Raw genomic sequence first — 24,470 nt, forward strand, 5'->3', positions numbered from 1 at the left:
GGTGGGATTGGAAAGGAATCATCCACTATGAGATGCTCCAGCCCGCTCGAACGACTGATTCTACACTTTACTGTCAACAACTGATGAGATTGAAGCAAGCAATTGAAAAAAAACGGCCAGAACTGATCAGCAGAAAGGGCGTCGTCTTCCATCAGGACAACGCTAGGCCACACACATCTTTGATGACTCGGGAGAGCTTGGCTGGGAAGTTTTGATGCATCCATCATATAGCCCTGACCGTGCATCATCGGACTACCATTTGTTTCGGTCAATGCAGAACTCCCTTAATAAAGTAAAGTTGGCTTCAAGAGAAGCCTGTGAAAATTACTTGTCGCAGCTTTTCGCCGAGAAACCACAAAAATTTTTCACTGATGGAATAATGTCTCTAGAAGAAAAATGGCAAAAGGTGGTCGACGAAAATGGTACATATTTAGTTTAATAAAGTTCATTATAAATATAAAAAAAAATGAGTTGAAGTTTGATTAGAAATACGAAAAGTATGAAAGTGCGAATTGACCACTGAAACTCCTTTTGCGAAGCAGTAGAACCAGCTAAATTTAGTTTATGTTCTACGAGTATTTTATAGCATTTCATGTTTAAATTAGTCCCACTGGTATGCTAATTTTGTACTTGGAAGTGAAGAAGTGATAAAACGAGTCCGAGATATCTTCAGATTAAGAACATAATGAGATAATTACTTTGTCTAGAGAGTATAATGTCACAATGAAATTTTAGTTAAAAAGTAGATAAGAAAATCTAACCAAACAGGAGGAACAGAAAACGCAACTGGCAGTTGATCCATCAACAAATAGCACTCAAGTGTCAGAGCAGTCGTTCGCAACTACAACAATGCATAGCAAGCGAATACCACTGATATGCAATTGGAAGCCCCATCAGTTACTTCACTCAACTCCTAACCGCTGAGCATCATTTGAGTTAATCTTTCATTCACCAGTGGCAGTACGAACGCTTCTGCTTTGCTTAGAGCTCAGTTTGCTGTAGTCAACGGGCGCGCTCAGTACCTCCCAGTGTAATTGGAAGTAGCCACAACCACCTACTATTTGATTAAAGGTGACAAGCAAATTATTAGAGTAAAATCAACACGAAAAAAAAACATATTTTTGTGGCTGGAGGTTATTTGTGGTGGTGAGAAGGACGAATGAATGAATACGTTCATACGATATCGCTCAAGTGTTTATTGAATGGGCCAAAAAAATAGCATACATACGTACAAGTATATAAGAAAATAAAAAAGTTTGAGGCAAAACATTCAAGTTAATAAATTAAAAAAAGAAACCGCACAAGAGTAAAATTAGTATAGCAAAGAAGTGGCAAAACTCCATTATCGCACAACGCCTTCGTGAGTGCAGCTGAAATCGCGGCTCCAAAAGGCGGAAGTAATACTGTGGTGGGAAAATTAAGTTTAAAAAAGTGCAAATAAATGACACACACAAACAAAATAGAAACCACCATTTTCGCAAATTTAATTAAAAATTAAAAACTACAATACAGATTTCGATGTTAAAAGTTTCTTTTGGATTTAAATTAACAGTTAATTACAATTAATTGATTTAGCATCAATATCCTCGCATTCGCAGAAAATCTCCATTCGCCGAAAGATAGTATCGAAAAAATGCAAAATTGTTCAAAAAAAACTTAAAAATTGCTTACTTTCACGCTGTGTGTCTTAATTCTCTTATTTTTTCGCTGTTATATTTCGTTCATCGTTCATCCTTCCTACATTGAAGTAGAACAAATTACGACTTTTTGCCAGCAGCCTGCAAACAAATACACAAGCAATCAAGAAAGTACTAAAAAGTGAAAAAGTATTATCAAAAAGTGGTAAAAAACCGAAACAACAGAGGCAGCAAAACAGTAGCAGACGAACTTTAAAATGGGTCAGGAGGATCAAGAGGTGTTGATACGGGGCGGCAAGGCCACCAGCACATCGGTCGAAAGTTTGAATAATGTAAGTAACTGCTTTTAGGTATGTACATATGTATCAAAATATAGATGCGTACCTATACATACTCGTACGTATAGTATAGACTTAGAAGATGTATGTATATATAAATACGTAGAAGTGCAACTGGGTTGTCTCAGAAAACAAGCAGGAACTGCAAGCAAATCAAGAGGCAAATGAGAGACAGCTGAATAGAAGGACGAATGGCAGGACAGACAGTTATGCAGACGTACAAGAAACGCAGACAAACTTTTCTAATGGTAAATGACAAGCTGCGGGACAAACAAACACTAGCGGGTGAGTGCGCAGGGACACAAAATACCAGACAGTCGTAGCCGATATACCAGAAAAGTGGACTTGGTGAAGACGAGTTGATTGTGACACCAGCAGTGACGAAAGACGAACAGAGATAAGTAGAACGATTGCCAGCGGGAGTTGAATGAATGAAAGTCCACGTAATTATATATTTGTGCTAGTGAAGCTTTCCGATTGCATGAGATCAGAGTACCCTAAAAAATAAGGTGTGAATCATCAATTTAAATGCATTCTAAATAGGTGCAAATCAGCCTGCTTCGGCTCACTAATTTCTGCGCTTACTTAACAGCCGCAGCTTAGCTATCTGCAAGGCTACAGATACCCAGAAAGCAAACAAGGCTCTCAATTCTTTGCAGGTGACATCAAAACTGGTACTGGAATGTCGCCATAAGCTGAATATATTAGGCCTGAATAATCAGGTATCATTCCCCATAGGGCACAGAAGAATTACTGGAAACGAAATACCAATTAAATTAACCAGGAGGGGGCGGCCTCCCCATTTATAGGCGCAGAGCTATTTTGAGGCATAGGAAATAGTAACTTGTCCTGTCTTATACACGAAGTAAAGAAAAAACAAAAATCATTCTGGATAACCCACCAGGCTTATTGCAACGAAAATCAATGATAGGAAGCTTTAACCTAAACCGTTTTAAAGATTGTACGAAATTAAAAAAAAAATAGTTTGAGAATCTGGACTGGATAACCCGCTGTTCTCGTGTTTAAAAATAAATAACTAATTGATGCGTACACTTCATTTAAGTATTTGATCCAGTTCCTCCTTCTATTTGGGGCGTGCGCCTTGATATAGTTCCACAAATGTAGGGACCTACAGTTCCAAGCCGACTCCGAACGGCAAATTGTTTTTTATGAGGAGCTTTTTCATAACAGAAATATACTCGGAGATTTGCCATTGTGTGCCGACGGGCCGCCGCTATTAGAAAAAATTCATTTCGCTGTTTGAGGACCGGAGATTTGAACTTAATCACTGCCGAATGATAGCCATGCACCAACCTATTATGCCACGTACAATTTATACCGGAGATCTTCATAGACAACTCGACAGATAAGAAACATTAAGTTCCCTCTCTAGGATCTTCATTGATTTTGAAGGGTCCCCGTCAATGATTGCTTGCACTTGTTGAATAAAACCTCCTGATCGGACAGTATCTGAAAGGTTCTCGTGTTTACTCTGTTTTTTACAGCAGATCCTGCATAGCCGCCAGATGCTTCCAATTCACGGCGATCCTTCGGAAGAAATGGATTGGCCCTCTTAAGAAAATTTGAGATGTCTAAATCGATGCGATTTGCAAATATAGCGCCCATAACTGTTTTTCTCTTAATTTCTTCAGTTGAAGTCCCCATTTCTTATCTGAAAAAGAGCAAAAAAGCAAACAATGGTTTCAGGATGTTATAGTCACATATACATATGCATTTCCTCGAATACCGTATCCACCTTCGCCCTGTACTCTCCGTAGGGTCATTTCCCCCATATGATCGTTTGCCTTCAACTGTTTCTTTGGTTGGATATTGAACTCCATCTGGAATCGCTATGGACCAAACCGGTCTATACGCGACTACAACTCAACTAGTTCAACCTAACCTAATTAGTTGGGTCTTGAATGAGATGAACCAAAGGTAACAAATTTAAATTTTGAACCATTAAATATAGGACTCCTGAAATAAGGAAGGCTTGGATTTGGTAAATCCAACCTCGAAGCCAATGTGGACATGAAGTATCAAATTTTTCTAATACCGGCTCAATTCCCTTTTTCGAAGTCTTTTTTCCACAAAATTCAATGATTCAGTGGCCTAATAAGTATTAATGCGTTTTCCTTGAGCATTCAACATAAATTTTCAAATTGCCAGTAATATTGGCGACAGTTACAAACTTTCTGGTGAATTTTTAATAGAAAACTTTTCTCATAAACACATTTGATATGCAGGGCCAATTTGAAACTTATATCCATCAAGGATTAGTGGCTCTTAAAAGATAATTACATTGGCACACACTGTCTGTACACCGGGTGCCACCTATCTACGGATATGTTTTTCGACCCGGTGAATACGAATTTCAAGTCAGTTTGGGCCGTCCAGCCTTCAATTTCGAGTAAATTGCAAAAAACTCCAAAAAATAGCGAAAATTCGAATAAAATAGCAAAAAATGGATCAAATAGCAGAAAATTGCTGCTCAAAAAATTGAAAAAAATCTTTTAAACATTTAATTTAATTGTATTGTTTATTAAAAAAATACAAGACTAAAATCTGAAAATGTAAAAAAATTGTAAAATCTATGAAAATGACGTATAAAAAGAATTAGAAGAATGATTTTCCTAACTTTCAAACTGTTGTCCGGTGGTATCGAACTCTTTTATTTTCAAATGATCTAAGGAGAGGATTTCTCTTTCGTTTGTTGATATTCCAATTTTACTTATGTCTTGCTGAAAGCGTTCTCCCTGTTCTTCACTGTACTCCCCAAGATTCTCAGGAAAGTAGTCGATGTGAGAATCTAGGAAGTGTAATTTTAGATTCATTAAGTATCCTAAATTTTTGTAATTTGTCTTTAATTCTTCGACTATTGTCCTGTAATTTTCACTTTTATTATTTCCTAAAAAGTTATGACACATATTTTTTAAACTTACCCAAGCTGCTCTCTCCGTATCATTCATTTTACCTATAAAATTAGCATCCTGAAATAGAGTTCTAATTTGGGGTCCATTAAAAATTCCCTGTTTTAATTTGGCATCACTTATCGCCGGAAACTTGTCTCTCAAGTACTGAAAACAATCACCATCCTTGTCCAGAGCTTTGACATATTGTTTCATGACACCTAATTTGATGTGAAGTGGCGGTAGCAGATAGCTTGAAGGCTGAATTAATGGTGTTCGTATTACATTTTGAGTACCGACATTTAATTTCACTCTCGTAGGCCATTCTTTTTTCACATAGTGATTCTTTCTGTCTCTGCTATCCCACAATCATTCGTCGAATGGGCTATTGGAATTGGCGCTAATATGTTTCCAATGTGAAGCAAGACAGCTTTGAGACTTCTAGTTGATGAATCTATAAAGAGTCTCCACTAATCGTCTTTATAGATATTAGGTTTTAATTCATCAACCAAGCTTTTAACATTGACAAGTAAGTACGACCGAAATTAGTATGTAACGGATCAAAATACATAAAAAATTATGCTTTCCTTAGATCTCAAATTTTTGTTTTGCCAAAATATGGATTTTTCGCTATTTTTTGGATTTGTTTGCAATTTACTCGAAATTGAAGGCTGGACGGCCCAAACTGACTTGAAATTCGTATTCAGAGGGTCGAAAAACATGCCCGTAGATAGGTGGCGCCCGATGTACAAACAATTTTTTTTTGGGTGCCGATGTTATTAGCGTTTACCAAATAAATATACGAATATCATCTCTTGCAAAACGAATGACACTCAGTCATTTTCCGAATTCTACAGTAATTGCAGTTCCTAATTTCATTTACTAAAACTTGCCTCCTACATATTTACAAAGCTGCTAGGGCAACGTACCTGTACTGTGTTTATTCTCAACAAAAGTAATATGGAGATAAGTCATCTACTTGAAGGACCCCCAACTATTGTCGGCATAAATTTTGAGAATATCTGAAGCTGCGATTTATTATAAAAGATGTGCTTACACCATAATTAAGTGAAAAATTGTGAATTGCAACAGGAAATTAGGGAATGAAACAAAAACAAAAAGTCATTTCATTTTACCCTATGTAATGTAAAGTAACACATATATAATATATACAGTTAGTAACAGAAGTAAGTATACACCGGACATGTTTTCAATTTTTCTCCAATTGATTCCTTCAAACAACCTAAGTTATAACAAAATTGTGTTTTATTTACATGAATGAAATACAGAAATCATATTTAATCCAAATAATGACAAAATTTTAAAAAGGAACAAAATTATAGCTTTTTATATTAAACTTTATAAAAATTGATGTCTCAAAAGTAAGTATACAGTTCATCACATTATTAATTTGTGAAATCAAAAACATAATAAAAATCAAATCCTACTATTTGGTAGGATAACTAACCATTAGACTTTACAATCGCTTTAAGTCGTGATGGCATTGATTTCACCAAGTTTTGAGTTACAGCTGGTGGTATTTTATTCCATTCCTCTTGAAGGACGTTTTTCAGTTGTTCCTTATTTCTAATCGGATGTTTACGTATTTGCCGCTTTAAATGTTCCCATAAATATTCGATTGGGTTGGCGTCCGGGGACTGTGGTGGTGTTTTCAGCTGTAACAGCTACTCTCATACAATGTTGGATGTGTGCTTCTGGTCATTATCCTGCTGGAAGATAAACGTTCCTCCAAGGCCTAATTTCGTAGCGCTTTCTTTTAAATTATTTTTCAAAATAGTTAAATAACCATATCGGTCCATAATATTTGCGATAATTACCAAGTTTACAACCCTATTCGCAGCCATACATCCCCAAACCATCACAAAGCCCCCTCCATGCTTCACAGTGCCCGTCATATTGTTTGGATCCAATTCCACGTTAACTTTTCTCCAAACTTTTTCACGGCCATCAGATCCACAGATACTGAACTTACACTCATCAGAAAATATGACTTGGTTCCAAAACGTTTGGTCATATTTTTCATGATCTTTTGCGAATGATTGACACTACTTACGAAGGGCTTTTGCCTAACATCGCGCCCATGATAACTAGCACTATGCAAAACCCGGCGAATAGTTTGTGTGCTAAATTGTTTTCCAGGCTCATTTTCAACTTCAGATTTCAATTTGGGGCCACTTATTTTGGGGTTTGTCCTGATTTTCTGTACGACTAAGCTTTTTTCTCAGGGGCTTAAGAGCGGCGGACGCCCACAACGCTCTTTATTAGTGGCACTTCCCGCTCTTTTATATTTATTCACAATATTTTGAACTGTAGCAACACTCCTATCTATCAAACGAGCGATTTCTCGCAATGATTTATGTTCCTTGTGATATTTTATAATCAGTTTTTTTAAATCATCAGAAAGCTCTTTTCCTCTTGGTGCCATTACTAAAAATGTCCCAAAAATTAATACAAAACGTACTTCCATAAATTTGTATACTCACTTTGATTATTTCCTTTTTATAGTTTTAACTTTCTTAATCAATGCGTAAAAATAAATGTTATGCTAACTGAACAATCGTTTGCTGTATACTAACTTTTGTGACATAAATTTCGCTGGCATCAAAGACAAAGCAAAGCGTGGATAACGGTACCTAAAATTTACAGCTAAATTAAGGCGCATATAAAAGCTTATCCCAGTACACAATTACCATGTGTAAAATATTTTGATTACATATTAAGGAAAGCGTTAGCCTCAAACAATTCCATAAATCAGGCTCCTGTATACTTATTTATGTTACTAACTGTAAGTATTTCATATTTATATTTTTCCATCTGCTCTAATTATGCATACGCACACGTTTTTTTATAGCAGGTTTATATGTAAAGTACAAGTAACGGTTCTGTGGTTTTATCCGCTCGTCCATACAAGTTACGTACATATTGGAAAAAGTTGCAATCACGTACACAGCTATATTTACTAACAAGATACCCTGCAGGGAATCGGATGGATTCTAATTTGTGCTTAATTGAGTTTAAAGTAGAAACATTAGATTGGATTATATAAAAAATGTAGAAGAGCATTTGGATGTGCGTTGGTAAATGACTCTTAATATTAGTTACATAAGTGGCAATACAAATCCTTAAGTATTTCACTCGCGGAAGCTCTACTCTACCAAAGATTAGATACATATGTACAGCAATTCACATACCAAAGTATTCCAAATAAGTCTAAAAGCGTCTATGTTAGACGTATGCAGAATACTCTCTGTATCGATTTTTTAGGATGGTTGGCAACTCTATTTTGCCTTATCATTAATTTTGCGATGTTTTGAATGAGTTTGCCTGATTAGTGCTGTCAAAAAGACTTGCAGCTTCTTCCATTCCATTTATCTCTAAATATGAAACTGTGTTGCCATCACAAGAGCGTCTTTGCAGGCACTTAGTCTCTGTAAAAGGGCCTCACTTGCAAGCTCTGCGCTAAGCTTAACATTTGAACGCATCATGAAAAATGGAGATTTTAAGGCTTCTGTGGGTATACTCGCATCGTTCCGCTACCTGCCTTACCTGTCTGTCAATGGGTATTTACCCAATTATGTCTCAGATGAAGATTTTTGCTGTTGAAATCTGTGTCACCGAATGTCTTCGTAGAAATACAAATGGAACTAGACTTCATATTATGCCAGAAAGTAAGGCAGCTTTAAAGGCCTCAGACAGGCTGTGCCCAGCATCAAAGTATGTAATTTTTGCGAATATGTTGGATATGCTGGTGTTGGTAATTTTACACATTTTGTATGGAAAATATTACTCTATTTATACGTATTTGTTTCATTGTCGTGTGTACACGTGAAAGCACATAAGCTGTTTCCACTCGCGAACTCAAGGGCTGGGCATACCTGCATCACACTCATATAAAAGGACGTTGGAATTTGTAAAGGACTACAAACCACTTATGAACCAATTCAAAAAGAGCCAACTTTGTGTGGGGTTCGCCGGTTTCTGCGGAACAGCCAAGGGTCGCACTTTAGAAATGGTAAGAAGTTGGGAATAATCAGAGTATGTTGCCCCCTGGGCAGTAAAAAGGAAAAGGCAACCAATGAGGCTTCTCGGAGGACATCGGAACGGCTTACGGAACTGCTTGCCTAACAGAACACTATCTCGGCAAGTCCAGAGAAAACCATCTGTAGGTTTGGCGGAGGAAACGTGCGACTGCCACTATAAGAAATCATAGTTTCATGATTACTGGAATTATCATTCAGAATATTTGGAATATGACTCTATCCGCAGATCTTCATTGACTGATAGCATAGACTTTGAGTGATCTTATTTTCGGGTTAAGTACTAAAACTTTTCAGATCGCAACGCGAGTTGTGCTCTTCATGATATTAACCCTAGAACCCTGCCCATATTTTACATTGAATTTTCCTACCCAGGGTGCCTGAGCACCCATAACTTTTATAGATTATATTTTCCAAATAATATATAAAAATGCGGTTTTTTTAACTTCAGTGTATTTATTGATTAAATTTGTATTGAGATATAAAAAAAAAATTCACAAAACATGCTTTAGAGACATTTACTACAAATTTTTATTTGATGCTCTCCACATATAGGTATTTTGCACTTGCTGCAAAAAGTCTTGCTTTTTCTGTCTTTCTTGTAGGGACAGAATCTACATCGCCCTTGCTTTATGGTACCATCAGATGGTGCATCAGGTTCACTGGACGTTTTCAGTATGCCATTTATCATTTCGCGAATATTGGTAGACAAAGTGCGCCAATTTTGGCGCTCTTCCAAAAAAGGTGTTATGCGTTGGAGAGACAAAGATTTTAAAAAAGTACGTCTATTCGGTACATTTTCTTTATTTGTTGCGTTGCTTCGGCTCAGTAGTATCATCGAGTTTATACCAACGCTCTTTAGTAATCCAAAGAAAACGCACAATGGCCATCGACGGGTTTGACGTGACACTGAATAAGTGTGACTTAGTTGATCAAAAGTATCAACTCCTCCTTTTGTCTTGTTGCAAAAGTCAACCATTTCAGGCAAAACAACAGATTTATCTTTATCAGGTTTAATGTGCATTGTTGATAACAAGGTGACTATCCGTTTTTGGTTACCTTTAGGTGGACACTAAGCTAATAAAGTTAGGGGTCCGCTACATGCAAATTCAGCAGAATTTCTTTGGAAAGATGGTTTATCTTTCATTTGTGAAGGAATTTCTCTTTTATTTTGTTTCAAAGTTCCAATTAATGTTATGTTTTTTTCCAGTAAAGTAGTAGCGGAAGGTATTGACGTGAACCAATTATCACATGTCAGGTTCCTGTTAGATCCGTGTATGGGAGATGTCAGAAACTGAAGATAATAATCAGCAACTGGTTATGTTGTCGGTGTACTTTCTTTACCTAAGTATACCTCTGCGTTTATCACATAAAATGTTTTTGAGTCACACATCAATATTATTTTTATACCATATTTGTCAGGTTTATTAAGTATATACAATCGAAGTTAGCATCGACCTCTGAACGCAAGCAATTGCTCATCTATTGTACAACAACTTGTTGGAGTGTAAAACCTGGTGCTTTTCTTCACAATGTCATCAAATAGTTATCTCATTGGAGCTAATCGGTCTTATCTACGACGTTCCGCACGAGTATTTTTATCGTCGAATCTCAAACAGTTTGTTAGGAACTCAAATCTAGATCCAGACATCGTTGCTCTAAAATATGGTACTCCTGTGTCTTTATCAAATAATTCTTTTACCGTGGCAGAATTCATCTTTAAAACTCCAGACAAATAATATAAACCTATCAAGGCTTTTATTTTAGTAATGGTAGTGTTCCGAGTGTACGATGGCCTAATACTTGTAGAGCTATCATCTTCGTCGTAGTTTTGGCGATGGTTTTTATATTTTTGACGTTGTAAATTGACTTCAGCATTAGTGTAACACAAAATACGTTGGAGAGATTCGTCATCAAAAAATAAATACCAAGCGTCTAATGGTGTAGAAATTTGTTTAGCACGTTCTTTATTACCAGGTGGGTGTAATATAATGTTTCGTCGTGAAGTACGTCCAGATGATTGCGGAGCTTCTCCACTCCATTTATATCTGTTTGAGCCGTACATTCTTTTGGGCACATCCAACACTTTTCGAAAATCACTTGTTCTTTCTGGTAAGTTATCCAAAATTTCGTCCTCCTCTGAAGAAGTTTCTTCGTCAAGAAAATCTTGAATGATTTCATCCGGCTAAGCGTCTGAATCTACACCTCCAACAAATTCATCTTCATCAGAATCACACTCGAGAAGTCGCTCAATCATATCATCACTCCACTGTCTTCTGGAACCCGCAATTTCACTTTACACAAAATAAATGTACTTAGTAACACAAAAACAATAAAATCTCTCTGATTACAGCTTAGAAATTCAAAATCACTTTATTTGCAGTTTTTAAATGGCAATTCACTTTGTTCGCATTTTAAAAGCAGCACAAATACTAGAACAAAAATTTAACTTATTTTCCTACCCATGGGTGCTACAGTACCCAGTGCTAATTATTTAAACCACTTACCGGCGGAAAAATTATTTTAAAACCGATGAAATGTCAAGGACGGGTGATATTATGAAAATAGGCAAAACAAAAAAAAATGTGCACCGCCAAATAAAAATATGACACCACTTTGATTAAACAGCAGGGTGCCTGGGCACCCTGGGTAGGGCTCTAGGGTTAAAACGAGTCATATTAACCTCGATAAACCCACTATTCGACAATATATAATACAACTACATCGTAACCAAGAAGCCATTACTACTTTCTCGTGTGTTCCTACAGAGCGCCTAGCATACCTGTACATTTTCCAACTTAAATTCGCTCTCTAAGTCAATAATCAGACTGTAGATCGCTACTAGTTATGTTTTCCTTGCAGGGTACTTTTATAAACATATACTACTATTTTTAATACCTACTTGTATATACACATGTGAATGAATTCTGGTTTGTAAGCAGTTACATTCACGCACCCATTTATTTTGCGGTTACCTTTAGGCGCCGTTAGAGAGCGCTCCCTGTTATACATATTATCTTATATGTTATATTATTACCTATACTCAAAATGCTACCTCCGAAGTCAATTGGTCAACTCAAGCGTAAAACTACGCATATGTAGAAAATGACACCTAGACGACATGCACAAATGAGCAATGGGTTGAGTGTCTCAGTATGTCTACTCAGTTTGGTATAACGGACAATAATTATTTGAAGTATGTAAAATAGATAAATTCTACCTAATTTAACTATGAACCGTTTCTTAGACGTATATTTCTTAAAGTCTCACCAGTGCTGATAATTGGACGTTAGTTAATTTCGATAGCAATACTAGTTTAAGACGTATGGCTACTTAACTATTTGCGCTCTAGACTAATCAATTTTCTTGTCTGATGCACAAAGTACTTATAAGTGCCACAGTTGTATACGAGTATATGCATGTCCTATAAAAATCTGAAAGTTTTTCAACAAAAAGGTGCAAATGGTTTTAATCTCATTATTGTCATCATCTACTAGCCCTAAAACCCTTAGCCTGTCGATGGGGCATCATACATAGTTCATATTTTTCCTTCACGTAGTAAGCACTTGTAACAGGTGGCGCTAAAGTAATCCTCCTATCAGAAAACGTTTGCCCGCTCGCCTCGAAGAGACTGGCACAACACGATATGCTGCCAGGCGTGGCAAACGCCGGAGTAGCCGTTCTGCAGAGAATATTGCTGCTGTAGCCGAGAATGTCATGGAAGCAGCGTCGACATCGACCAGATCGTTTTGGCGATTTGCACTGGCCAGCAAGATCGCCTGATTTGACCGCTCCAGTCTTCTTTTTCTGGGGCTTTTTGAAGTCGCGGGCTTATGTCAACAAGCCTCAGACTCTTGCAGCTCTTAAAGACAATATCCGTCAAGAATGTGAGGACCTATCGCCGGAAGGTTTGGCCAAAGTGATGGAAAATGCCATGAAAAGGGCTCAAATGGCAATCAACTGTGGCGGCGGCCATTTACATGACATCATATTCTCGACTTGATGTAAAAAAAATTAAAAGACCAAATAAAAATAATCCACAACAAGAATCAAAGTTTTTCGTTTTTTTTTTTAATTACAGCCAAAAAACATCGCAAGGTTACTTTTGCGCCACCTTGTATATAAATATGTACTCCCGCCTCCGAAATGTACATTTTAGCTGAGAAACATGCTTACATCTAGTCCAAGGACTACGGTCACAATCATTCCCACCACAGTCGGCCGGATTTATATCCACCCAAGAAATGTCTCTCCATCAGCATTCCTCTAATATTGCTAGTAAAAAGCTAGAAGCTGCCAATGATAGTGAAATCCCTTGTCACGCTTTGAAAGCTTTGCTGCACCTGTTAACTCGTAGAGTGTGTCGAAACATCGGTAGTAGTATTTATTTTTTCACGATTATTCACGAAGTCCGCCAAAGTCTTCTTGGGTTAAAGTAACGTAACTGAAAAACGCATTGTGGATATAAGAGAAGCTTATTTTAATATGGTAAATGTTGTCAGGGCTGCCGCAACCGAATGAGTTGGTGCGTGATTACCATACGGAAGTGCACAGGTTCAAATCTCCGGGCATGACACATCCAGTGATAGAAAAAGGTTTCTAGTAGCGTATTTCTACCATGAAAAAGCTCCTCAAAACAAAAAACTCATCTGCCGTTTGGAGTTGGCATAAAACTGTAGGTTCCTCCATCAAGACGCACCCCACAAATCGCAGGAGGTGTTCAGCCAAATAGTCATTAAAGCGCCAATTATATACTTAATATATATACATTTTTGTCAGTTTTGAAGTCAAACTGGATAAATATTAAGTTAACCAAGGACCCAACAACCTCTTCTCAACGAGAAGTTCGTCTATGTAAGATTAATATTATATCATACTTGGGCTATATATTGAGTAGAAGCAAAACTTTTGCAAGAAATATTCCATTCGAAAAAAATATTTTTTGGACTTTTCCTTATTGGGTGCCGTAAACTACACAAAACAGGAACGACGAACTCTGTGTTATTTTCGTATTCAACGCAATCTCGCAAGAAATATAGAGAACTGACTTCAACTCCCTCAGTTTTGTAAGAACGAAGAAAGCAGGGACAATTTTTTATTGAGTTGGAATACCTCACCACTGAGGAAATCAGATATCTTATAAAGTTCTTGAGCAGTTGACATTGATTTTAGGAGAGAGCGGGCCAGGTTCACCATGCCCCATGTCTAGACATGAACGAATTTTTGCTTTGAAAGAAAATATACCCATTTAAGATACGTTTCTGTACGAACTACTGTTTAGCGTCATAAAAATCTTGAAGGATTTTGACCTAAAGAGTTTTTGTCTCAAAGTGTCACAGATCTAAGAACATAGATATGTGGAGATTACGGACGCATCTTGTCTGGAAAGATATACGACACCATTTATGTGAACTAATCTGCATGAACAAACAAATGTTGTCATAACTTATCTTCAAAGTGCAGTGGTGTGCATACCTTGCCTTTCGTATGGAATTAAAATATTTTATTTGTATCTTTGAAAAACTTTGGTATTTACTTCATTTGTGGTTTGACAGCTCGTATCCACTAAGTCTATATAAAAAAGTATTTTAAAATGTTAATAAATATGTATAAAATCATATGTATTTATGTATATACTTGGGATTTATGATATTGTTCTCATAAGTAAACGTCGCTTTTTACATTGACAGCGTTGTGGTTACTACAGCTCTCGCAACTGTTTAGTGCATAGTTGAACGATGTGCCAGAAATGTATGTAAAGGGTGATTTTTTAGGAAAGCTATAGGAAAGTTTTTCAAAAAGGCACACGTCAAATTCAGAAAAATACATGAAATTTTTATTTAAATCGATAGTACAGTCCATATAATAAAATAAAGATTATTGCATGTAAATGTTGACCGCGACTGCGCTTCAAATGGTCCATCCGCTTAGTCCAATTTTGGCATACTCTTTCCAATGTTTCGACCGGTATCTCACATATAAATGCTTTAATGTTGTCTTCCAATGCGTTAATTGAAGCAGGCTTGTCTGAATAGACATGAGCTTTAACATAGCCCCACAAAAAATAATCTAAAGGCGTGGTCAATTGACAGGTCCCGAACGTGAAATAAAATGTTCACCGAACTCACCTCTGAACAAGTCCATTGTCACGCGGGCTGTGTGGCATGTGGCACCGTCTTGCTGAAACCACATGTCATGCAAGTCAAGCTCTTGCATTTTGGGCAAAAAAAAGTTGGATATCATTTCACGGTAGCGCTCACCATTCACAGTTACGTTACGATTCGCAGCATCTTTGAAGAAGTACGATCCAATGATACCTCCAGCCCATAAACCGCAACAAACTGTGACCTTTTCTGGATACATTGGTAGCTGTTGCAATACGTACCCATTGATCCAAAAATTAACTTCGTCGCTGAACACAATTTTTCGACTTTAAACTTTCTTAACAGAACACGAATTTTTATAATAAAATTCAATGATTGGCAAGCGTTGTTTGTTTTTAAGACGATTCATGATTAAATTATAGACCAAACTGAAGATGTTTGCCAGTGAAACAAAACACGAAACGTACGTCAGCTGTTTAAACCAACTGTTTAAAAAGATAATAGCTAAAAAATCACCCTTTATATGTGCATTATTATTATTATTATTATCATTATTAGGCTACTGCGCAGTGCAACCAAAATAAATCTATTGTACAAAGCCTGCTGAGGTACCCTATATTTTGAGACTTTTTAAAAATTTTAGCACATTCTGGGGTTTATTGTTCCATAGTTTATATTGAGGTACAGCAATACCGCCAAGGTGCTTTAGCCGTTTTCTGCCTAGTGCAGGGCATTTAAAAGGAATGTGTTGTGAAATTCCAATGTCGATTTCACAGAATCGCCAGATGATGGTCTCAGAGAGGCTAATTTTGTTTAAGGGGTTACATGGGTTCGTTGGTTCAAAAAATCGATTTATTTTTTTTTTTGGCTTATTAATTTCTACAACATCTCAAGAATATTATCCTAAATTTTCAAGTTGATTCGAATAATAAATTCGGAGATACAGCCTTTGGAATGTGTGCGCATCAAGCCACTTTTATTGTTATTCAAACTTTAAACGCGTTTTTCTCGGAACTGTATTTTCAAAGTCGGTTGTCAAATGTTCTCGAAAACTACTCAACCGATCTTGATGAAATTTTACAGAGGTGTTCGAAATACAATTTACTCGTGCTTGAACGAAGGATTTTGTTTTTTTTTTTTTTTCAATTACAACTATTTAAAAAAAAAACAAAATGTCAAGCAAATTTGACCGAAAATTTCATTTTTTTAGAAAAATGTCTGCCAAAATTCTAATTTTTACTTTTTTTTCTTTCCTTCGTTCAAGCACGAGTTTATGGTCTTAACTGAAACACTGACGTCACAATGGAGGAGTTTTAATTTTTTTTTTTTTTAATTTCAGAAATCATTCTTTAAATATGTATCTATAAGACAGAAAAAAGTTTGAATTAAATCAATAATTTTTTATATAATATACAAAAATATTGAAAATAGGCCTTTTTTTACCTGACGAAACCCATGTAACCCCTTAAGTGATATCTCAGGTTAGAGTGGCCTGTGAGGTAACCACTTAAACGTTTTAAGTTCACTCTGCCAAGTGAAAGTAGCTCATCAAAAATTCCTCTGTCCGGCGTTAGGAATTGTTTCACATGTCGCTAACCGATAGATTTTCGCCAGTGGTCAACGAACTTCTTCACTTCCCACCTCCGGAGAAATTTGTTGATGTGGCCTTTTGTAAATCCACAGAAAGTTTCAGAACCAATTAGAAACATGTTTCCCCCTATTTTGCTAGTTGGCCCTTAATTTCGTGTCGTTTTGCCCTCGCGTCCTTCGTGTCTAGGAACCCAGCCCAGTGTTGAAGTTCCTCAGGCAGCCATTACCCATTTTTGAGGTGATTGTAGTTGATAAAAGGGCTTTCAAAGCCGCCTGACTATCTGAAAGCATATAAATGTGAGTTCCTCTTATTTTTCTATGGAGACATTCCCTCACACAAATCTCAATGGCATGTATTTCTGCCTGGAAGATAGTTGGATAGAGACCCATTAGAATCGATTTTTTTTAATTTAAGCCCATTGATTCCCGCCCCTTTTACCATCTTCTAATTTCGATTCATGTACCATATCTGGGATCCGAGTTTGAAGGTGATAGAATTATTTGTCCAGGGCACACGTTTCTTAATGGGGATTTGGAAATTCCAGAAGAGAATGGGGTTGGGAGATAATGTATCCACCGTGTGAAAAATAGGAGTGTGTCGGAAGTATTCTAGGATCTTTAGATGTCCTTTCATATCTCCACATTTTAGGTCGTCTTAATCCGTGCTTTCGTTTTAGTTAAGATGGGAAGCGGTGATATGCACAGGAGCACACCTTTTGCGTCAGTTGGACATGTTTTCATTGCTCCTGTTATTACCGAGGCAGATGAGGCGGTACAGTCTGTTGAGATCATTTAGCGCCTTTCGTTGCTTAACTTTGGGCCACCTTACTACGGAAACATAAGTGACTATAGGTTTTACAACTGCAGTGAATGTTCAATAAGTCAAACTCGGGGCTGAGTTCCCAAGCCTTATCCAAAAAGCCTTGTTTGGGCATAGAATGCCCTTGTGGCTTTTACAGTAACTTTCACAAGATGAGCAATCCAATTGAGCGTTTTTTCAAAGTTGATACCAAGGTAGTTCGGTTCTGTGGAGAGTTAAAGAATTGATTAATTTTGGACAATACACTTAATATGATGCTCCTGTTCCTAGTGAATGGCACAGCGTAGTTTTAGATGGGTTAATTGAGAGCCCTTCGTCGGTGCACCATTTGTTTATTACGTTGAGGGCTTGTTGCATGCGGTTAGAAATGGCCTCCTCATGCCAGCTCACTATAAATACTACCAGGTCATCAACTTAACCTTGAGTGCGGAATGCTAGATTGTTCAGTTTGCGGAAAAGTTCGTCATTTAGTAGTGTTCACAGAAGAGGTGAGGGTACTCCCCATAGCGGGCAACCTCTTGTGACCTTGATAGACTTTATTCTTCCTCCTAATTCTACATACATACATATTATTAGCGCACATGCATTCGTGTTTTATGTAATTTATATTGATCGGTGCATAATTTCGGTATCAACATAGCCACAAAACAACTAAAAACTTTTTGTTTAGGCTTTGCCAAAATTACTTTATAAAATCATTACGTCTCAGTGTACCTAGGAAGCAATGTGCCCTCATACTCATACGCACCGAGCTATGTCAAATTTGGGACAAATCGGGTGAAAAGTATATTTAAATCGCCAAAACTAAAGCGCTTTTTTCAATTTCATCCGAGTCCGTCAGACACAATGTGGGTCAAATACTCAAAATCGGTAATTATGATTTCGGAGCATTGAAGAAACTTAAGTACATGCCTAGGTACGCTTCTATATCTCTTTGTGCAATCTCCAAAGAACGAAGATTTCACTGTAGCGTTCAATTATCATACCCGTCTCGCTCAGCAATGCGAATAAACAGAAGGTGCTGATCTTAAAGAGAGTTCTGTGCAAAAGACGGAAGTGCTACAATGATGAACTCGAAAAACTATTCGCGCACCCTTCTATAATAACCACAATAAAGACCAATAGACTACAATGGGCAGGTTATATCATGGACTAATACTGATTACCTAACCCAACAAATACTCTTTGGAAAGAGCCGCCTGCCGCTGAGATGGATTGGTGGTTTATATGAAAACATAGGTTTTTTGCGATTTCGGCATGAAAAACACAGAGACAAAACCGAAACAATTGAAGTATACATACTTTGAACCAACAATGACGATGTTGATAATAAGATTTGTATAGTTATTTGTTCTCATATCATTAATGCACACTTTAAATGTAAGCCAAATTGTACCATAAATTCTACTCTACGAAACGTAGCAGGCTTTTTCCACCCATGGTCACAAAAGCTCCTCAAAAATGGTACAGCAACCGGCTAGACATATAAACACATAACGAACGAAATAAAAATGTAGACTCATGGCTTATTTAACTATGCACCGCATTTTATCTCAAGCATCTCAAATCAGTTGCCATATCACCTTCTTTAATAGAAACTTTTATACAACTATGCACGCACATACCAGTGTACATACATATTGGGGCATATGTACTTAACACACTTCTTGCCTTATCTTTGCCACCAACTTTGAAAATATAAGTATGGGCATATGTATGTATGTGAAAGTGTTTATGTATATGTATAGAATACCGTATAATGTCCCTAATTGCAATAACTCTTTGGTTTTTTACTAAATATTTTAATTTAACTTAAAATTTAACTGTAATAAAATAGGATGGGCCATGTAAAATTTGCCTTTTGAATCGGCTATAAAACAAAAACTTATTAATATTTTTTCAAACTTTTTTTTTATTTTGAAGATTGAACATTGTCATTTATGAATGAAAAATAATACCGTTCAAATGACTGCCACGACTGGCTTTACAGTAGGCCATTCGATTAACCCAATTTTTAAGCACATTTTCGATTGTTTGGGCTCCAATTTCATGAATGGCAACTTCGATTTCGTGTTTTAAAGCACCAATCGTCTCTGGATGGTTCGCATAGTATTTGTCCTTAACGGCTCCCCACAAAAAATAGTCCAACGGGCTTAAATCGGAGCTCCGAGGCGGCCAATTGATATCGGAATTTCGGCTGTTTATTCGGTTTTCAAAAACGGTAGCCAAAAGTTCGAGTGTAGCTTTGGCAGTGTGAAAAGTTGCACCGTCCTGTTGACACCAAATGTCGTCCATGTCATCCTCTTCAATTTTTGGAAACAACTCGTTGAGCATGTCACGGTCCCGCTCGCCATTTACTGTAACCGCGGCTCCTCGCTCATTTTCGAAAAAAAATGTCCCGATGATGCCGCCAGACCAAAAACCGCACCAAACAGTGACTCGTTGTGGATGCATTTGCTTCTCTACAGTAACGTGTGGATTTTCTGAGCTCTAAATCCGACAATTTTGCTTATTGACGTAGCCACCGATGTGAAAATCAGAAAAGAAGAAGAAGACTCGCCACTTTGGAAATAGGTTTTCAATATATCCCAATTTTGTTCAAGCGTATAGCGTCCCATTACACCCACGTTAAGTCCGAGCAGACCTTTTTCTACTCATATTCCCTCAAGGGATGAGTGGGCGGGGTGCAACATTTGGCGGCAAGGCATGGCAAACATGTTCACGGATGGCTCGAAATTGGACGGAAGGGTTGGTAGGGAAGTATTCTGTAAGGAGCCTCCCATCAAACTTAAATTTAGGCTCCCGGACCACTGTAGTGTTTTCCGCAATTAAGGAAGCGGTGGACTGGTTGCTTAATTCGGTAATTACCTTTAAGGAAGTAAATATTTACTCCGATAGCCAATCGGCAATTAGGGCCTTGGGCTCGCTGTTTGTGCGTTCGAGATTGGTCGGGGAATGTCTGGCTTCTCTCTCGATTGCATCCGAATACTTCGTCATCAGGGTCATTTGGGTTCCCGGGCACAGAGGCATAGAGGGAAACTGCTGGGTTGATGAGCTGGCTAGACAGGGAACTTTGGAGACGGTTTCGTCGCGAAATGAGAGAGTTGGGATTCCCCTGAGAACCGTGGTCTGCTCCTGGAAAGATGGGCCTCGAGTCAACTCAGCGAGCGCTGGGCTAGTGCGCAAACGTGCAAGGTCGCGAGATCCTTCTGGCCAAGGGTAGATCGGGGACGCTTAAGAGAACTGCTAAGGCTAACAAAGCCTCAGCTCTCGAATTTGGTGAGCATCCTTACCGGACATTGTCCGTTAGGTGTTCATGCCGTGAGACTTTGGATTGCCTCAAGTCCGTTCTGCAGAAACTGTCTGAAGGACGAGGTGGAATCATCTCAACACCTTCTTCTCAGCTGCCCTGCTCTCGTCTGGTAAAGACTAAGACATCTGGGCTCTCACTTTTTTGATTCGCCTGCGGATATAGCCTGTGTAAATATCATTAATTTGGTGAAGTTCATCAGTAGCTTGTTACGGCTAACTACGAACGCAAATCAGCTACTGTCGGCGTTGTCGTAAAATGTATGGTCATTATCGTCTCTAATCCCAAGACTCCTTCTTCCTTCCCTTCTCCTTTCTCCTCTCCTATATATGGCACCACAACGGACGAATTTTTTAATATTTGTCCAAGTGAGCCCTCAGCTAGGGCAGCCATTTAATTTAACCTAACCTATAGCATCCCATTTCGTAAACCTTTAAGTAAATTATGAACACATTTGACATGTCATTTGTGTTACCATTCTCAAAAAATAGGTGGTTCAAAAAGCAAACGCTATATGGCCCACCCTGTATATTATGGCAATTTTATCCAAAACACCATTTGATAGACGGTCTGATTAATTGCCAGCCCACCTGGTTTGAGGTACGGCTCCGAAATTCATATAGCATGACCTTTCGACCTTATATTTATATTTGACATCAAGAGAACTTGCAGAACATCATTTTTATTGCCAGCCATCTTTTTTGCACTCCCATTATTATCAACCCTAAGTTTTGTTCGGTCGAGGTTTTCCTCCATGTCGACTACTTTTTGAAAAACTGGCAAATCATTTGTCATTTGTATGGGATGTGACATCCCACTAATTCCAAAATTTACTAACTTAATTTAACTGAAAAGCATAGTTAAGTAGGCACTGAAAAACTGGTTCTAATTAAATAATGAACAACATCTTTGGCAGACGCCGTCAAAACAACGCGTTGCAACGTGGTCATCACAGCTTGTCAACATCGAGCTATCTATACATATTATAAAAAAAAATGTGTATGCATCTATGTATGTATGTATGCCAGTTAAAATATATCGCTGAAGTACCCTTATATATAGAACTTTTATCTGTCTTGCTTAAATGTACACTAACGATAACTGCATTATTTGACTTGTACACTAAGCCCACTTTACTGTATCTCGAAGATTTAGAAGCGCAAATACAATATTCGTAAATCATAGCTTCGTTGAGTTTGCTTTAGCACGCATTCAAAGATAAAGTAAATTCAACTTTTATCTTTATTTTATTGCTGGGAGTAGTTGAAAAGTATTTGCTTTATGAAAATGCAACTTGGCTGGCTGGACGTAGTAGATAAACATAAATTTAAAAATTCAATAGTTCACCGTCAGAACCGTTTCCGAAAAAATATGGCAATGTAAAAATAAAAATAAATGTTTTGCCTTCTGCAAAAAATTCCCACCATTCTCAAAATACAACTGAAGTCTATTACCAAACCATTAATTGTCATTTGGCGGCGCTTTTTATATGGTTTTGCGCCATTGCTAACCAACAAGCCACCAGCCATTGACCAATTACCCATTCTTAGCACGCCAAACTCGTGCGCCTTCAAGCCAATGCTCTAGCCCATCGAGTTGCACTTTAGCGGCATCGGCAAAGAAACGCTCAACCCTTTAAAAAAAGTAAATGCGATGACAAAGTGAGCATAAAGCGAATGAAAAAATAAATAAAATAATGGCAGAGGAAAATTACAAAAACATGCATACACATTAAAACCAAGCAAATACCAACCTTTGAGAAATTCTTTGTTTTTATTTAGATGCTACAGATTACCCACGACTCCGCCCGCAATTTTTTATTTTTTTTTTCATTTAACATAACAGACAGAGCTAACAATTCCATTGTATAATAGTGTATTCTTTTCTCGAAAAAAGTGTCAGCGCATTATATGTCGATATTACAAATGTTTTTGTCATATGCCCTGTCAAAATGATTCGTATTTCGTATGAGAATAGAACAAGAAAAATTTAACACTTCCACAAATTACATATTTAAAATAGTTATGTTGAGTATAATCAAAGTTTCCGCACAACTATTTTCAGGACTTTTTTTCACAGATACTAATAGAAAAAAATCAGCCGAACAATATTCCCCTTAGGTCACACAAACAACTGGTCAGAATAAAACAGTTTAAGAAAAGAAAGCGAAATTTTACAGCTCAGGTGCAGGACGTAATGAATTCGACATTATTACGAGAAAATAAAACACAATAGCATACATTTTTCCTCAATTCCAAATGGCATGAATTTAATTAGTTTGAAGATTCATGCACAATTGGATAACTTAATCTCAATTCACTTCAGAATTAGTCGATTCTTGTTACCCCTGGGGTTGAACTTATGAACAGAATAAATGCCTTCCTCCCTAGCTTTAGAGTTATGTATGTCGCAATTATATTTATTATATGAATTTAGAAACTAGAAAAAAGTTATATTAATTTTTTTATTTTTAACTAACCACCATTTGTTGTTGTCACCACTATGTTATCGTCAACAGAAGGGAGGTTTTATCACTAAAAAGGTGGTTTTAAGCAGCGTGGATTGCTGTCAAAATTAGCGGAAAATTTAAAATATGGAACAAAAGCTTAAAAATTAAAATAAGGTGGGAAATATGCCTCACAATCAAAGAATCTTACGAGAATTTCACGATTTTCAATAATATAATCGCGACTAGTAAATCAAAAACATGCAAGGTGCTATGCGAGTCCAGTACACAGGTCGTCTTCTTGAGCATAAACTCGTGCGGGGCGCCGATGCGTCACAGCTTTTGGCAATGCGCTGCATCAGCTTGAGCGTGATCTGTCAATTCTATCTGTTTTTGGCATTTAATTATATCTTCTGCTCAAATATGAACGAGAAGTTATCAATAAAACGGGCCGCGGATGACATATGGCAAAAATAAATTTTTTGTTTTTTGGTAGGACTGTTATAAGCTTACATGGCAAATTTCAGCGTGATATGTCACATAGTTTGTTTTCTGTGCTACTGTAAACAAGTCAAGCTCGAGTGTGTTCTTCGAATTCTCTTTTATGACTTCAATTGTCTCAAAATGTTTTCCACGGAGCGGCAACTTGAGCTTGGGAACCAGGAAAAAGTCACATGGAGCCGTATCAGGCGAATACGGTGCTTGCGGAATGATATTAACATTATTTTTGTTCAAATAATCGGGAACAAGACGTGATGTGTGAGCTGGTGCATTATCGTGATGCAAGAACCATGACTTGTTGTCCCACAATTCCTTCCTTTTAAGACGAATGTTCTCGCGCAAACGCTTTAAAACGTCTAAATAATATTCAGCGTTAACCGATTTTGCGATTTGTGCGATTTTCAAGCACAATTTCCTTTACTTTTCCGATGTTTTCGTCGTTTACTGATGTTGCTGGACGACGTTCATAAGGCAAGTTTTCAACCGATGTACGGCCCTCTTTGAACGATTTGTACCACTGGAAAACACGTGCACGCGATAGAGCAGAGTCCCCATAGGTTGTCTGCAACATTTTTAAGGCGTCTGAAGCCGAAATTTTAAAGCCGAATAACAAAATTTAAAACAAATTCTTTGTTCAACTTGAATTTCCATCGTTAAATTCGAAGAACACACTCGAGCTTGACTTGTTTATAGTAGCACAGAAAACAACCTATGTGACATATCACGCTGAAATTTGCCATGTAAGCTTATAACAGTC

The 24,470-nt window shown here is 37.4% G+C and overlaps 1 protein-coding gene across 1 annotated transcript in view; it reads left to right on the top strand.

The window, feature by feature from the left end:
* Window positions 1-1,009: 1,009 nt before the first annotated feature.
* Window positions 1,010-24,470, top strand: part of LOC129239220 (protein white) — a 41,519-nt gene continuing 18,058 nt past the window's right edge. Inside the window, exon 1 of the mRNA XM_054874570.1 lies at window positions 1,010-1,969. Coding sequence (XP_054730545.1) covers window positions 1,895-1,969 — 75 coding nt within the window. The 5' untranslated portion in view covers window positions 1,010-1,894. The remainder of the gene's footprint in view (window positions 1,970-24,470) is intronic.

The sequence above is a fragment of the Anastrepha obliqua genome, chromosome 2, assembly GCF_027943255.1.
Source record: "Anastrepha obliqua isolate idAnaObli1 chromosome 2, idAnaObli1_1.0, whole genome shotgun sequence".
Classification (NCBI taxonomy): domain Eukaryota; kingdom Metazoa; phylum Arthropoda; class Insecta; order Diptera; family Tephritidae; genus Anastrepha; species Anastrepha obliqua.